We start from the raw sequence: 16,376 nt of genomic DNA on the forward strand, positions 1-16,376 counted from the left end.
CAGGTGGGTTATGACGTTCGACTCGTAATCTGCGGCTCGCGGGCTCGAATCCCCGTCGCACCAAACATGCTCGCCCTTTCAGCCGTGGGGGCGTTATAATGTGACAGTCAATCCCACTTTTCGTTGGTAAAAGAGTAGCCCAAGAGTTGGCGGTGGGTGGTGATGACTAGCTGCCTTCCCTCTAGTCTTACACTGCTAAATTAGGGACAGCTAGCGCAGATAGCCCTCGTGTAGCTTTGCGCGAAATACGTAAACAAACACACGATTGTAGGTCTTTAGTAAAGATATCACAAACTGTTAAAAGTTTAAAATGTTTTTTACTTTATTAGTCTGCTTACAATGATTATCTTCGAATTTCTCTAGGTTTCTAACTCGAGATCTATCGACCTTGAGAAGTACCCAAATAGAAGAAGGCCAAAGTTTGATTCATCTTTATTTTAAATCTCTGTTTACCAAACACTACATGATTGAGAAAGCTTTTCTCTTTGATTTATTTAGAAGCGTAAGTAGTGTATACATAGAGAAAAGAATAAACAGTGCGATATAGTATCAAATAACGAAATAGAAAATAGAAAGAAAAGAGGCCTCTTCGTAAATTAGCTTGATACATACAGTCTCATCCAATATCATCACCATTAGTTCTTGGGAAAAGTCTTGCTTGATGAGAGAACTGACTCCCATGTGCCCTAAAAAGAACTGATAGATGTTAGCGGCTGGGTTGATATTGGAGTCATTCCAGTTTTGTTTTGTTTTTTCTCCCACCGTCTTTGAGACGTCACAGATGCTACTATTTCTGTCTGAGCTAAGTGTGCACACATTCGCAGAAACTTTTGTTTTGTTTTTCAGCACCTACTTCCACAGTTCTCTTTTAATCTGTCTACCATTCACAGTTTCGTTTCCTAGGTAAACAAAATTGGTAAATGTTTGCAACCTTTTCATTCAGAGTGATTTCCAAGTTGTCCAAATTTGCAGTTACATCTAGTAATAATGTTTTCTTAGCTTTTAGTTTTTTTTAATGTAAAATTAATCATATTAAATCCATGTTCATAGCCAGATTGTAAATCACCTTAGAGCATTTTGATGTGGAAAGCGCTAAATTATTTGAGGAAACGCTACTTTCTCAGAAGAGAGAGTGACGAAAGGAAGCGGAAAAAAGATTTAACTTAAAATCGCTTTCTGTTTGTTTTCACCGTTGGTTCATTGGATTACAATGTTTATTGGTGTTGGTATAACTTTGCGAAATGTATCTCTTTAGAAGCTAAAACATGGATAATTTACACCGAATGTTTACCAATAAGTCAGTTAATGTAACATAGTGTATTAATATCATTGTTATCTGCTCAGTGAAAACCTCTAAGTTACACCACCAAATTCCAAGAGATATCTCCTCCTTCCCATCTCAAGATTGTTATGTTTATTTAGTGGAAAGTTGTACAATGATTTATCAACACTGTGCCCGCTGCAGAGATCGAACTGCGAATTTAGCGCTATAAGCTTTCAAACTTACCGTTTTGCCAAACATTGGACCCCTCTCTCTCTCTAATGAGTAACACCATGCAGTACTTGTATGATCCTTACAAATCGTAGCCTAAATAAATATCCTTCCGTTATTATATACAGGAAATGAAACTGTACACCAATATAATAGTATCCGAACATAAAGCGTTCCCATTGGGAAAGTTCAGTATTAAAATAAATAAAACTTCCAGTATTTTCAAGAGACTTCTAGTGAAAAAAGAAAACCATCAACAATTTATAGAGAGTCATGTTCTGATAAAAAGAGAGAGATACGGGAAGAACTGGTAGCAATATTAGTGCTTGTCTCTGAACCTGTGCCGTGTACAGCAATAAAGAAACATATCAAAACTACACCTAAAGATACACAGCACATGCATATAATCACATGAATGTAAGAACCTACTTGGATTGAAAAGAAGAGAAAGGTAAATATTGATAAATCGCGTGAGTTAGGTCTATGTATACATATTTCAAAGCTGACTGATTAATATTGGTTGATGTTATTAATCAGTATACTTATATGTCTTCAAATCACAAACATCTGTTACTTAATGGTAGGGCGTAGAAACAATACAAGTAATGATGCATCACTTCAGCCATGTATATATATATATATATATACAGAGAGAGAGAAAAAGAGAAAGGTAACTCCTCCATATAAACAAAGGCAAATATATAAAGGTAACTCCTCCATATAAACAAAGGCAAATATATATATTAGTTAGGCCTAGTCACTTTGAAATTTCGTTAATTTTAATATAATGATATTTTAGAACGCTAAAATCTGGTAATAGATAGGGGAATACTCGAGAAAAACTAAATTTTAATTAACCAGATGTTTCAAATCATCTTTCTGGTGCATACTTTTGTTTGAATATTGTAATTTTTCTTCTGGAAAACGACCCCCAGTGGCTCACCGGTATGTCTGCGGACTTAGAACGTTAAAAATCTGGTTTCTATACCTGTGGTGGGCAGAGCACAGATAGCCCATTGTGTAGCTTTGTGCTTACTTCTAAAACAAACCCTAACTTAGCAGTGAAATACTAGAGGGAAGGCAGCTAATAATCACCATCCACCACCATTGTTTGGGCTACTCTTTTATCAACCAATAGTTAGAATGACCGTCACATTATAGTACGCCCACTGTTGAAAAGAATAGCTTGTTTGGTCGGATGGAATTTCGAACTTGTGACCCGCAGAAGGGCACGGCGGACCGAAACACAAATTACTCTATTGCTCTACACTTATTTCATATTTTAACCAACAGAGGGAGCTAACTCTATTTACGGAAACATTCCTTACTTGACCTTTTTCAACTGTTACACATTATCGGGCGTTTGTGATAACATATCTATATTATGGCAGTCATGCCTAAATTTTCACTAACACTACCAAAATATTTGGTTATCTCTTAAATTGCTTAGTAAACACAATGCCTGGTTTCCCTGATAAAATGTTTAAGCAAAATTGTTTTAAATTAACCATATTTATCTGTGATATAACTAGTTACTTCAAACGTTCCTGATGACGTGATAAATTTATAGTGTGTTACACATTTATATCAGTGACATTATTTTAATGACATTAGGTGAAATTTACAGGTAATATCCTCAATTTCTCAAAGCCTTATATACACAGTCTTACTAAATTTGATTGGATTCATATAACAGTCAATGTCAAAACCAACTGCAGTGTATATATCAAAACCCCAACTCAGTGTATATGGCAAAACTCAGTTTAATGTACATGGTAACACACGTATATATATGTTGTTGTTCAAACTAAAAATTCATTTCATTCTATGTACTGATGCTACAAGCTTAGATTTACTGTTTAGGAATTATAATATCGAAGTTTTAGCTCACGTAAATCTCGCTACCTAAATTTCAACAAACTGAAACAGTAAAATTATTGGGATTATTTTGGGACAATAAATAACTTACCCGATAAATAGAAAAATGACGATAGGTTCTTCTAGTGTAGTACCAAGCCATTATGGGAAATATAATATCAAGAGTTAGAGACAGAGACTGTTTGTTATCGCTGTCGTCATTATGTGTAGAAACGTGGCACTTTTAATTGATATGAGAAGAGCTGTTGCAAAATATGTCTAGTATAAACTGCTTTCTGCAGGTATATTGCACAAAATAACCCAGAAAATAAACAATACATGTGTCCATAAAAACAGTGTTTCCTTGAACAAAACATATATCTTGCTTGGTATAAGCAAGAAAACCAGGTATGATTCGTGATGACGTAGTACATTTCGAGCCATGTGCTTGTGCACCTGAACACTTGGTTTCAGCCAGTTGATCCAGTTGCCGTAGCCCTGAAGCGTTATCTGACAGCTGCGTTCATATTTTCCGCTATGTTGTTGTAAGAAACTTTCAAGGATGCCAAACATTGTTATAACATACAGTATCTCTTTCTCATGTGTACTTATGAAAATTAAATAATGGTTATTAAACATTTAAAGTAGTTTAATTCTATTTAATTTACTTTAAACGTTCCCGTCGCACCAAACATGTTCGCCTTTTCAGCCGTGGGGGCTTTATGATGTTACGGTCAATACCACTATTCGTTGGTAAAAGAGTAGCCCAAGAGTTGGCAGTGGATGGTGATGACTAGCTTCCTTCCCTCTAGTCTTACACTGCTAAATTAGAGACGGCTAGCGAAGATAGCCCTCGTTTAGCTTTGCGCGAAATTCAAAACAAACCAAACCCACCTATTATAACATTTAAGATCCTCTATTACCCTCAACTGCTTCTGTACCCGAAACAATAATAACGGCTGTTAGAACCTGTGGTACCAGAGCAGTGCGACCCTGAAACCACGTTCTAGACTCCACCATTCTTGTGTGACCATTCAGGTATGTTTTAGCTCTCTGCACGTAGCCTGTCAAGTTTCGTCTTGCTAGAAGTTCGCGGACAAACAAACAAATCACATGAATTAATATAGGGTTATTTATTATTTTCAGCAATTTAATTTTAAATATTTATATGATATTATTTTAAATTCTAAAGACTCAGTCGAGTTATTCTAAATTTCAAATGCTTGTCTGTTTGAATTTCGCGCAAAGCCACACGAGGACTATCTGCACTAGCCGTTCTCCTTATTTAGCAGTGTAAGACTACAAGGCAGGCAGTTAGTCATCACCGCCCACCGCTAACTCTTGGTCTACTTTTTTACCAATGAATAGTGGAATTGACCGTTACATTACAACGCCCCCACAGCTGAAAGGGCGAGCATGTTTGGTGTGATGGGGATTCGAACCTGCCTTAACCACCTGGCTATGTCGAGTCTTTCAAATGCTAATAATATTTTATCTTAACTTCATGTAAACGCTACAATTAGATTTACAGGTTCATCAATATCGGTTATCCACTTTTTTAATGTTGACTTAATATATATATATATTTCTACCATTAAATGAGGTCGCTTCAAGTTAAATCCTGCAAACCTGGGATGCTAAACATACGTTAAACTTGCATATAAAAATCTACAAGACTAACGCTACTTTATTCACTTTATTATCAACGTGACCGAATCTAGAACTCAATCAGTATCCAATAACTGCAATTTTCTCTTTATTGTGTTCGTATACCTATGATCTAATAAAATTCATTAACTCTGTTGTAACATGATTTATAATTGGGACGGGGTTTCTTTTGGATTATTTGATAAAAACAATGCCAGGCTCATTCCAAGTAACTATAACGAATTAATTTATTTTTAAACACGTTTATTACCTTACATGTTACGTCCACTGACCTAACTTCACAAACAATGTTTCAACAGAAATTTTGAATATAATGGTACATACACATAGTTCATAAATAAATTTACTTGCAGAATTTCTTAACTTGTCACTCTCTAACCCAGTGCCAACACCGAACAAAATACCTTACTGATTCTTTAAATATTTTACTAGCTTACACAGAACTTTGTACACCATTACTCATTTTGTATTAAATACACAAAACTAGGAGATTCTTAAGTTTCATGAAATTTCTAGATGACATAATGCGCCCATTGGAAAACAAACATTTAAATTTGAATAAAAAATATAGCTTACAACATTACCCCTTCCAGAATTGTGAAGTTCTTTGAACAACCTTAATACACAAATAAAACAGCACACTGAGATGTCCATTCATTATGTCTTGTTTCTTGTTTTTCTTTTTTGAGGGTAATGGTATGCAGATGAGATGACCTCTTACCCTTCATTGTTTCCCTGTAAGTGGGGAAGTTCTCTCTAGGCAAGTGATTGAGTGAATCCTCTGGCATCTTCATCCTTGGTAAAACTCGAAGGTGAACTCGTAAAAAAAAAAAACACTGAAATTTTAAGCATGTTGAATTTCCGTTGGCAAATTATTTTATCAAATTACTCAGTTGGCAGTTCCTTCAATGATGATCATGGAGGAAGATCTTTGGCTTGGACCATCTGTCCTATTGGATTTAGTAAACCACAATGTTGATATTCTTTTAGTACAATATATGTAAAGTCATGTATGGCATTACTGGTGTTTCTAGTATTTCTGCATGCTGTTTGTTAGATTCTGCTAAATGACAAGTCTCCAGATGTAAATTCAGAAGATCCCATGGCACTTTAATTAAGTGCTCTCTTAAACAACAGTAATCATGGTATATCATCTGTAGCTTTATGCACTGTCGTTACCACAAGTAGCAGTGAAAGATCTGGGTTTCACATTTTATGATATTCATTCAAATAAACCACTAATTATGTGAAAGTGTGTGGTTGTATCTTTCCATCATGGTATTGGGAAACTGATGAAGGGCTATTGTCCCAATCATTTTGATTCCAAGGATCTTGCACGTTTCTGAAAACATTACTGGCTAAAAGTTTCAACCCTGATTTCACTGAATTTCTAAAGTAATCCCAAATTTTAAATCAAATTCATTTACAAGTTCTTTGCTAGAGTTTTTACGTTTCCGTTAGAAACAGCATATGCTTCTTGACATTTGTTAAAACAGTCCATCACAACCATGATGTATTTATTCCCGTTGCTACTCTGTAGCAGAGAACCAACCACATCTGAGGTAACTCCCTCAACTTTTCACTCATAACATAGTTCTTATGATTTACATCAGTTATTGTCAGGTTCTTAGCATCCAACACAAAAGAAGCATGCTTTTACTCTTTCTAGCGTTTTCGAGTCTGACTGGACTCGAACATTCATCCTTAGGATCCTTGATGTATTATCAGTTGTAGATTCCTCACACTCTCTACCATATTGGCCATATTTCCCACAATTATAACAATTAGTTTTCACTGACATCCTTTGGAAGGAGTTGTTATTTGGAATAAACTTTTGCCTACAGTTTCTTGCAGTATGTTCTTTCAAAATACAGTAGAAATACCTGTTGTCTTTTAGTTTATTTTTCGTTCTAAGTAAATAGTCATCTCCTTCTTTCAACTTTTCGAAACTATTATTAGAAGAGAGTTGATACTTCAAAACTATATGAGCTGATAATCCTACAACCTTAAATGATGCCATTAGTGGTTTAGCTACGATTTTAACATATTCAAGTTCCAATTTATCTAACTCGGCTCCATTTTCATATCCTTATTTGCTATGGCATCTAGAAATTGGTCATGTATCAACAATCCATCATTTCACGTCGATCATCTGGATATAATAACTGGGCAACCCTTTATATACCTTCCGCAAGATTGGTTAAGATCTTTCCTTTGCTCTAGGCCTTGCTCCAGAACTATGCTTTTGACCTTCCTTCTGATGTTAACTGGCAATGTTTGATAATTTTATAAAGTTCTCATGTGTAATATTACTTAATGTTGTTAAAGCTGGTTCTTTTAAATGGGCTGAAAGAACAATAACTTGATGTTTACTACTCCACTCATTCACCGTGGAAATAATTTTGAACTAAATTTAATATGGATTTAATGGCACTTTTCCATTACAGTTCATTAGAGTTTTTTGCTTGGACAATTTTGTTCGTATTGAGTGTTAAACTGTCGAATTGGATATGGCAGTCACAAATGGTACAGCATTAGTGGTAACAGTTGTAAACCAAATAAGACCTTCTACCTCATATCTTATGGTAAATGACGTTTTAGGTTGGAATATTTTGGTAGGTGCATTGACGCTGTTTTCTACCTCAAATATCTTGTTGTTATAATTCTTTTGCACTACATTTTCTTTGTTGTAGTTTTTCTGTACATTACAAATGTCATCGTTTTACTTTGCTTTTAACTGTGTTGTTGCATATTTGTATTTCTTCAATTCTGTCTTTGTAATTCTTCTGTCCAACTTTATAAATGATTTATAAAATGATCTTTATAAATCTTATTTTCCACCACCTTAATTTTTGTACATAATTCTCCTTAAATAATTTTTTTTCTTTTAACTCTTCTCTTAAATTTCCATATTTTACCTCTTTATCTTCTTTGATTTTTTCTTCGTCTTCTATTGATTTTCTATCTGTTTCCTCGTGTTTTTAATTCTGTCTTCCTGTTATTGATTTGTTCTTAATACCCTTTGTTTCTTTCTGTAATTTTACAGTTTTCAATAAATTTTCATTTTTCCTTCATATTAAGGTTTTCATTATAAATTTCAAACAAGTTTTATTTTATTTTCACTGAAGTAACCCCTCTTAGAATAGGGAAAATAGTGTTAACACTAAAACTGTTTTTAATAGTAATACTCAGCACACACAAGAACTGTTACAGTTATAGGAGTGTGCGTGTGTGTGTGTGTTTTCTTACAGCAAAACCACGTCGAGCTATTTACTGAATCCACAGAGAGGAATCGAACTCTTGATTTTAGTATTGTAAATATTGTCTACACGTACAGCTGTACCAGCGAGGTACATAGTTAGAGAAAGAATTCAGTAGGCGGTTACTGATTTGTAAAAACTAACATCAGAATCCTTTTAGCAAAACTTTGAAGTAATTTGGGGGAGGGGTCCATTTCTATTTCGGGCAAAACATAAACTATTGTCATGGAACAGTTTTGTTATGCGCGTGTCTGATGCACTAGATGGAGTTAAAGCACTACACTGAATAAAATAAATACCCATCCATCTAGGGTCGCGTTCCGTAAGAAAAAAATGCATTGATCTTTCAAACAATGTATTTTCAAAACTCTTATAATTGGAACTTAATCAATCTTTATTATTTAATATAACTTTCCAGCCTTAATGTATTTTGAATAATAGACATTATAGGACAACATGATATATATATATATAAATGCTCTTTAATTTTACATAGCCAAAGTCTCCCGGGCCTCGCAGGAAAGGTCTGAAAGCTTATAACAATAAATATAAGGTTTCAATATTCATGGAGGGCAGAGCACAATTAGCCCATTGTGTTTGCAGCAGATAAACAAAATAAATAATAAACACAAAAATAAAATATTAAATGTAAAACGTCATTCAGTCACTCAAAATACGACCAGGGTACATAGAAGCAGAAATAAACTGAAGAAACTGTATCAAAAGTATTTGGTGATAAGAATACCTGACTCACAATCTACAGGTCACGAGTTCAGATTCCGCTCGCTGTTTCACCCTTGGGGTCATTATTATTAGTTGTAATTCAAAAGTTGACAGTAGGTGTTGTTGACTCGCTGCCTTCTCTCACTTCAAAACTAGGGATGGCTAGCTCAGGTAGCTTTCTGATAGGTTTCCGCGAAATTCAACAAACAAACCAATAAACACTTTATACTTCAGTAAATATTAATAGCATGTTATAATATTTCAAAAAACGTAACTCATAAAAGCAAAATATTTCAGTTTTATATAATAAAGAATTATAAGAACATTTTTATGGATAACTTTACAAAATTATTAACACGATCTATTCAAGAAAATGTTAAAATACTGTACAAGACGTAAGTTGTGAAGAAAACGTTTTAAGCTGTATTGTCAACATTTTAATGTATGCATGTTTCTTTATTGTTAAACACTAAGCTGCACAAAGAACTATTTATGTTACACCCTCCACGGCGTGGAAACCTGAGTTCTAGATTGAGAATACTACAGACTTAATCCTGAACCACTCCAAAGAGGTTGTGTTTGCTGGAAGCTAGCCATTACTTTTGTTATTATTATTAGTAATAATATAATAATAATGATGGATTACAAGATTGCCTCATCATAATAATAATAAACAAGTAATAATAAAACAACTGCAAAAATTAAGTACGTTGTAACGATGGCAATGCCAAATGGTACAGAAACAAAGTATGAATGAATACACAAAACCATATAAAAGTCCCAACGTAAGTAGTCAGTTAGTACTATTCGTCTGTTTTTCGCACAAAGTTACTCGAGGGTTATCCGCGCTAGCCGTCCCTAATTTAGCAGTGTAAGACCAGAGGGAAGGCAGCTAGTTATCACCATCCACCGTCAACGTTTGAGCTAGTCTTTTACCAACAAATAGTGGGATTAATTGTGGGGCGAATATGTTTGGTGCGACCGGGATTCGAATTCGCGACCCTCGGATTAGGAATCAAATGCCTTAACCCACGTGGTCATGCCAGGCCGAATTAAAACTATGTCAATTTTAGAAACTTATGGTTATTAGCCACTGTAAGACTGTACAGCACTATTAATTTTAAATACTTTTATTCAAACCTGAATCCATGCAACTAATAGGAAATGAGCATTTAGTTGTAAGTAAAAGTTATTATTGAAAAGATGTGGCTATTTATTAAATGATTTCATTTTACATTTACGAAATGTTTTCATTACTAGTTTTGTGACATGTTTTTACTTAACTAAAAGTTAGTATATTCTATGAATGTATGTAATAAAATGTAATATTATGTGAAATGATTATAGTTACTCCTTCACTTCGTATGTTATATAAGAGATAGCTCCCTAAAGACGCCCATTGTATGGTGTACAAAGGACTAAATATTTGATGTTCATCTATTATTGGGTGGTGATTTTTGTTTCATCCTGTACTTAAGCTTTTTAAGGAAATACTTCACGGAGTAATGATAACATTGTTTACAATAGAAGTATGATTTTTTTAAAGCTTATACTAAGCACTATTGTACTTTGTGATAGTTTGTTCCCAGGTGCTTTTAAAATTATATTATTTCGTACTAAAGCCATCGCGAAAACTTTACTCTTTTTTTACTAGCGTGGGGAAGAAAAAAAAAAAAGATGAAAACTTTGGTTCTGTAGCTAGTTCCCAGTTCTTCACTTTATTCAAAACTTTTCAGTAATACTGGGAGTCTCACAATCTGTGAATCACTCGATAATGGCAGTTAGAGACTCAAATAAGTTTATAACTCAACTCCAGTAGTTATTTATAATTATCATAGTGTAGTAAATTGAATGCGGCAGCCGTTTTTGTTTTTTTTCCGGCCCACCCTACTCTAGTGTAGTAATAGTACATAACAATGTTGCCTCATGTGTTTCTTCTAACTTAGCTTGTGTGTGTCTGATATCTGCACTTTTTTTTTGATTGGGCTATTTTTATAATTTGTCGTTTTTTCACATTCACAATGTTTTTATTACTAACATTACTGTCGTTTTTTTCTCTTTAGCACAGTACTTGCAACACTGTCTGAACGGTCCTCTCAGTATTACTGGTTTTAGCTGTTGTTGTAGACAGAATATATTTGGTGTGCGTAGCTGCTACTGCTCAATTTTTCGGGAAAGAATAATTTTCGGCTTTCTCTCCAAACAAAGTCACATGAGGCAGCTGTTAGGATCCACGTTTAGAAACATGTATCTTGTTTGCAACTGTAGCCTCGTAGTTTAAGTCACAATGCATTATAGAGAGCTACCCATCTCCTGGCTTATTTTGTCATTGAGGTATAATTTTCTTTGTTTGTTCTTTATAAATGAAATATCATAGAAAGTTCCACGTTGTGTATGTAAATGTGATAATTTAACTCCACTGTATGTGTTTTGAAAAACATGACAGAAAAAGAAGAAGAAATACACCTTTGCAGAAGTGAGGAAAAACAAGACAATTGCACGTTTCACAAATACATCATGGATTCGTCAGTAAAAGCATCGTCAGGTACAGACTTTACTAACGAAACTATGATCGTAATAAATGATATATTTGTAAAACATATAATTGTCTTATTTTTCCTCAGTTCTGTAATTATGTACCCATTGTTTCAAGTATCAGTTATACAAGTACATTTTTGCTTCAATTTGGCGATTTAACTCTTCTACTGTGTGACAGATACTGATCGTTTTCAACCTTTGACCCAAGATTATTTCAAACTGCATATTAAAAGAGGAATAATCGTTCTGGCTGACATAGTATATGGGTGTCAACAATACTATCCATATCACATACAGAACCACTGGTTTATATGATTTGACCGTCGTAACTCTGGTTCCTCTCAGTGTTTCATATTTATTTTACAATAACACTTCTCCCATGTCTTATACATTCAATATTTAGTGCGTTTTGTCAAATGTGTGGTTACTATTCAAACGTTTCTGTTTAGAAAATAAAAAGATTATGTTAATTGAATACCATCTGATCATGCTATTTCATTATAATTAAGCACAAAGCAACACAAAGGGTTATCTGTGCCTGTTCGCTGCAGATATCGAACGCCCGTTGCTGGCGTTGTAAGTCCGCAGACATAGCGCTAAGCCACTGGAGAATACAAGTGACGAACCAGCTTTGAATTCCTGGCTAGTAAAAGACTCTTCGAACACAGCCTTGCTAATTACCTTACCACAGCATATCAGGATCCAAGACTAATGTGTATAATTTGTATATGACAAATAACAAGAGTTCAACCATATAATCAAAGTCTAAATTCTAGTCTTCGTTAAGACAAGTGTAGATCAATGTTATCACATTTTAAAATGGAGTTATTTGTAACTACTTTTATTAATTTGTTATTAAGCACAAAGCTACACAAGAGTCTATCTATATTGCGCCCACCACAGCTGTAGACACTCAGTTTTTAAGGATGGAGTACGATAGTTATGACGTAATATTTTCCTTTTATCAGTTAATAAATGTAATAACTAAAATAAAGAACACTATAGTTCTGTAAAGCATTAACATAGCTCTTCCAACTGTTGTAACATTGATAAAAGAATTACGACACCAGAATAGAACCTATAATCATTTGAGAATGACTCAGTTTTTAAAAATTCTATCCAGAAAATTCTTTATTTTCTAAATTATAGGGCGTGGATAAAAAGTGATCCCCTCGAAAAAATTAACTTGTAAGAAATTACAGCAGGTATACAACACTTTTTATGAGAAAATGTAGCTAAAATAATGAAAAGTTCAAGTATTTACGAAACCCAGTGTTAAAATTGGGATTTGAGATCATATTTGAACAGATCTCGACAAGTGTATTCTAAAAATATATAGCTTTACATATTTTTATTATGTAATAAAATATATAATAAATTAATAATATTTTCGGGGTGGGACACTTTTTTGTCCTCCCCGTAAAATAGTCATTGTAAAATTCTTACCGTAAAATAACTCCTAAAGTAGCTCAATGTTTCTGTATTTGCGATTTGGCCTTTCAAGGTTCTGCAGATAGACTGGAATGTACCTTTATCTTGACGCTCACTACCTTCAACAAACTGTTTCCACCATCTTTCTTTACGGCTAAACTGTGTGGAAAATATCCCAGTATTGTAAGCGCTAACCCTACTCACAGGAGGCATTCGAGGAATCCATTCAGAAACTCCCGATTCTTCAGAACTATGCTTAGTAGCCCAGTACTGTGGATCATAAATGCTCAGTTTATTTCGTGCAAACAACTCACGTTGTTCGTTCTTATCACAACTCTCGGTTATTTCTTCCGAAGACATAGTGAGCTCTGAAAGTTTTAGTGTTGAATTTGAAAGCTTGTTTTTAACTTGCTGCTTGCCCTCAGTACAAAGTTGAGTTTAACTAGATACTTTAAACTGTACCAGAAACGCTGCAATTTTCGAATGGACAATGAGAGAATCCAAACGATAACATTTAGTTCCAACTTGATCAGCGTTCAGCCTCTTAGTGACAACCAAGACTGAAGTTTTACAAATAGAATGTAAAAAGAAAAGACATTTTCAAAGGTGATATAACCCTATGAACCAACCACTATAACGAACACTGCCAAGAACATGCTCGTTTCAGAAGCTAAAGATAGACATGGTTTAAATAAATAGCTCCTACTTATGTGATAAATAAAGTTAAAACTGTCAAGACAAATCATTATCTCCTTTAACTTGAACAATACGAGACTACCAATTCAAAGTGCAAGATTTAGTTAAAGAATTTATAGTACAAAATACAATTAGTAATAAAAACATGAGTGATTTTGATAATAAAAGTATACAAGCTTATTTAAGCTTGTTTTAAGTTTTCTTTGTTCACCCAATATTTGATGAATTTAAGGAATTAGTTTTATTAAAAATTTTTTGCAAAGTCCCAAAAGGACTAGCTCTAAATAGTCGTCCCTAATGTGAAACTGATAGATTACATCGAAAATAGCCAGACGACAGCACCCACCCAGCTCTTGTTTGATGGTATATTGGAATCTCACTCTTATAACGCAATCACGGTGCCATAGTACTTGTAGAGGCCCTAACACCACAACCACGAATTCCTGAATGCACAATACAAGTACACTAACCACAAAGATCATGCTCTGTCCTTTTTAAACTAAATTAAATTTGTGTTACTGACCTCACGGAAATTAATATCCATCGATGAATTAATTGAAAGTTTTAGACAGGTCAAGCAGACGTAATTTAATAAGGGTAGATATGAGTTTTTCAGTTGTTGAAACCACTTTGTTTAAGTTCTAAAATGCAATAAATACTAGGTATGAGTTATGACATAGTTGTGCTGAATCACATGAGACATGATGCAACACGGTTGTGTGAACATTATTTAATATGTGAGTACACGATGTTTGCTGAATTTCAATCAAAGCTGCTCGAGGGCTATATGCGTGAATCACTCCTTATTTTGAACTGATATATTAGGTAGCTAGTCAACACCTACCACCACCAGCTCTTGACTGTCATAATTTAATGTTCTTACGGTTGAAAGTTGGTTGATTGGTTTGTTGTTTCATGGCGCAAAGCAACTAGACCACGGTTGAAAGAGCAAGCATGTTCGGTAAACTGGATTCAATTCCACGACCGTCAGATTACAAATCGAACATCCTAACCATCAAGTCATATCAGACTATAAAGGAATACAAGATGAAAGATCGTATTTGTATCTTCAATATTATTATATAAAGATTTCTAAAAAAAAATTAACATTTCACAAAGAAACTAAAGTAAAATGATTACGGAAAAAGTTCGTATGTAGAAACTCAAAAGTATTTAACAATGACACTTGATTAACTACCTTATGAATACACCTCTCCTGAAGCAAATTATTTACTTATTAAAGATGTTAAAATATTCCATACAGATATTTCCGGGTTTACAATGTACATAAACGTACGACACTAATTGTATTAGATTACCTCTTCTTAGCTTAAGGTAGTAGTGACCAGTAGCGGCACCAGGATATTTTCGTTGGGGGGCTGAGGTAAAGTGTGGAGGGGCTGATTGCTAGTACCACTTCTTATTTCCAAGTTGTGTTAGTTGGAAACGAATGGGAATTTCTCTCCTTATATTGGCATTAGGGCTTACAAAGGGTATTAATTTTAAACATCGAAATCTAAGGAAAAAGATATACATACTATTGGGTCATTTCATGAATAAGGAACAAATAAGAACTAAACATAGTTCAATATTACGAACAACTGCTCTGAGGCATTGAAATCACTAAATTATATTAATAGCACATGAAAATCCAGAACATATCCGTGAAATACTGTTAGAGAAAGTGTTTATCTTTAACCATATAGTACAAGTACTTAATTAGAGGATAGTGATAATGTAAAAATACAAGGCTAATTAGGAAACACAAACACAGCTTTGATAGGGCATGTTGTAAAACTGTGGGCAGCTAATGAGAGTGAGCGGGGGGTGTGGCGTGCGGGTGGCATCTGGATCTCGATCGGGCTGAGCTGATCGTTAGCCGTACGCAGAGCGTAAACCATGGTCAGCGGCTCGGTGATCATACGCTTAAGGCGTTCGAGGCGGGAATCGTGCGCTCAAACAAAGCAAACCCGCGGCGTGGATATTGAATGGTCATGGTAGCACCAAAACAAAATGTCTAAATTGTAGTTGACCTTCACAGAAAGGCTGGTTTCTTCATAAGTTCACATTATTCATACAGGCTAAACTGTGATTGTGATATTGTTCTTATTATCATAAGTGTGACAAGCACCTGTTACAATAATGTAATTATTACATTACATTAAATTAGGCACTTCTAAATAGCCCAATGACAATTTCAAAATTCATTCTAGAATTGTTTATAAATATTATTTGGTCAGTTAACATGTAAGGTTATTATCTAATCATAAGTATAACATTAATTGAATTGTAAGTTACAATTTTAAGTGTATGCCACAATCATCAGTACAATTTTGGATGGCTGATACACAATGCAAAATGATCTCACAGAGAACACAATACCGGCTAAATGCTTCATAGTTTCGACCTATGCACAATACACTTATACATTCATGCTATATGTTTTACTTTTCAATAAAAGATAAATGAAATTAATGGGTAAATACCTGTGAAAACTTTGGTTTATCAAGTAAAATCCCTGATGATCTGTTGTAACTTGAAATCAACGTGGTTGTCTAATCGTCGTCAAAGCTCAAGATAGAATGGCATTACACAGGGAGCGGTGATTCAGCACATGAATTTCAGTGCATTCAGTACGTTGCTATGGGACGCATGACACATACTTCCGTCTTAATGAAGACGTTGAGTTCTACAGATCTATGTCTCTTTTA

The 16,376-nt window shown here is 34.3% G+C and overlaps 1 protein-coding gene across 4 annotated transcripts in view; it reads right to left on the reverse strand.

Annotated features, from left to right (window-relative positions):
* Positions 1-13,585, reverse strand: part of LOC143254319 (calpain-B-like) — a 77,050-nt gene extending 63,465 nt beyond the window's left edge. For 2 of the 4 annotated variants that reach the window (XM_076509309.1, XM_076509299.1), the window contains exon 1: positions 12,985-13,585. In XM_076509309.1, the coding sequence (XP_076365424.1) occupies positions 12,985-13,329 (345 nt within the window). In that variant the 5' untranslated portion in view covers positions 13,330-13,585. Of the gene's footprint in view, positions 1-1,507; positions 1,643-3,461; positions 3,616-12,984 lie in introns of those variants that run through there. The other 2 variants (XM_076509317.1, XM_076509335.1) reach the window with 2 other exon arrangements.
* Positions 13,586-16,376: the final 2,791 nt, after the last annotated feature.

The sequence above is a fragment of the Tachypleus tridentatus genome, chromosome 1, assembly GCF_004210375.1.
Source record: "Tachypleus tridentatus isolate NWPU-2018 chromosome 1, ASM421037v1, whole genome shotgun sequence".
NCBI classification, from domain to species: domain Eukaryota; kingdom Metazoa; phylum Arthropoda; class Merostomata; order Xiphosura; family Limulidae; genus Tachypleus; species Tachypleus tridentatus.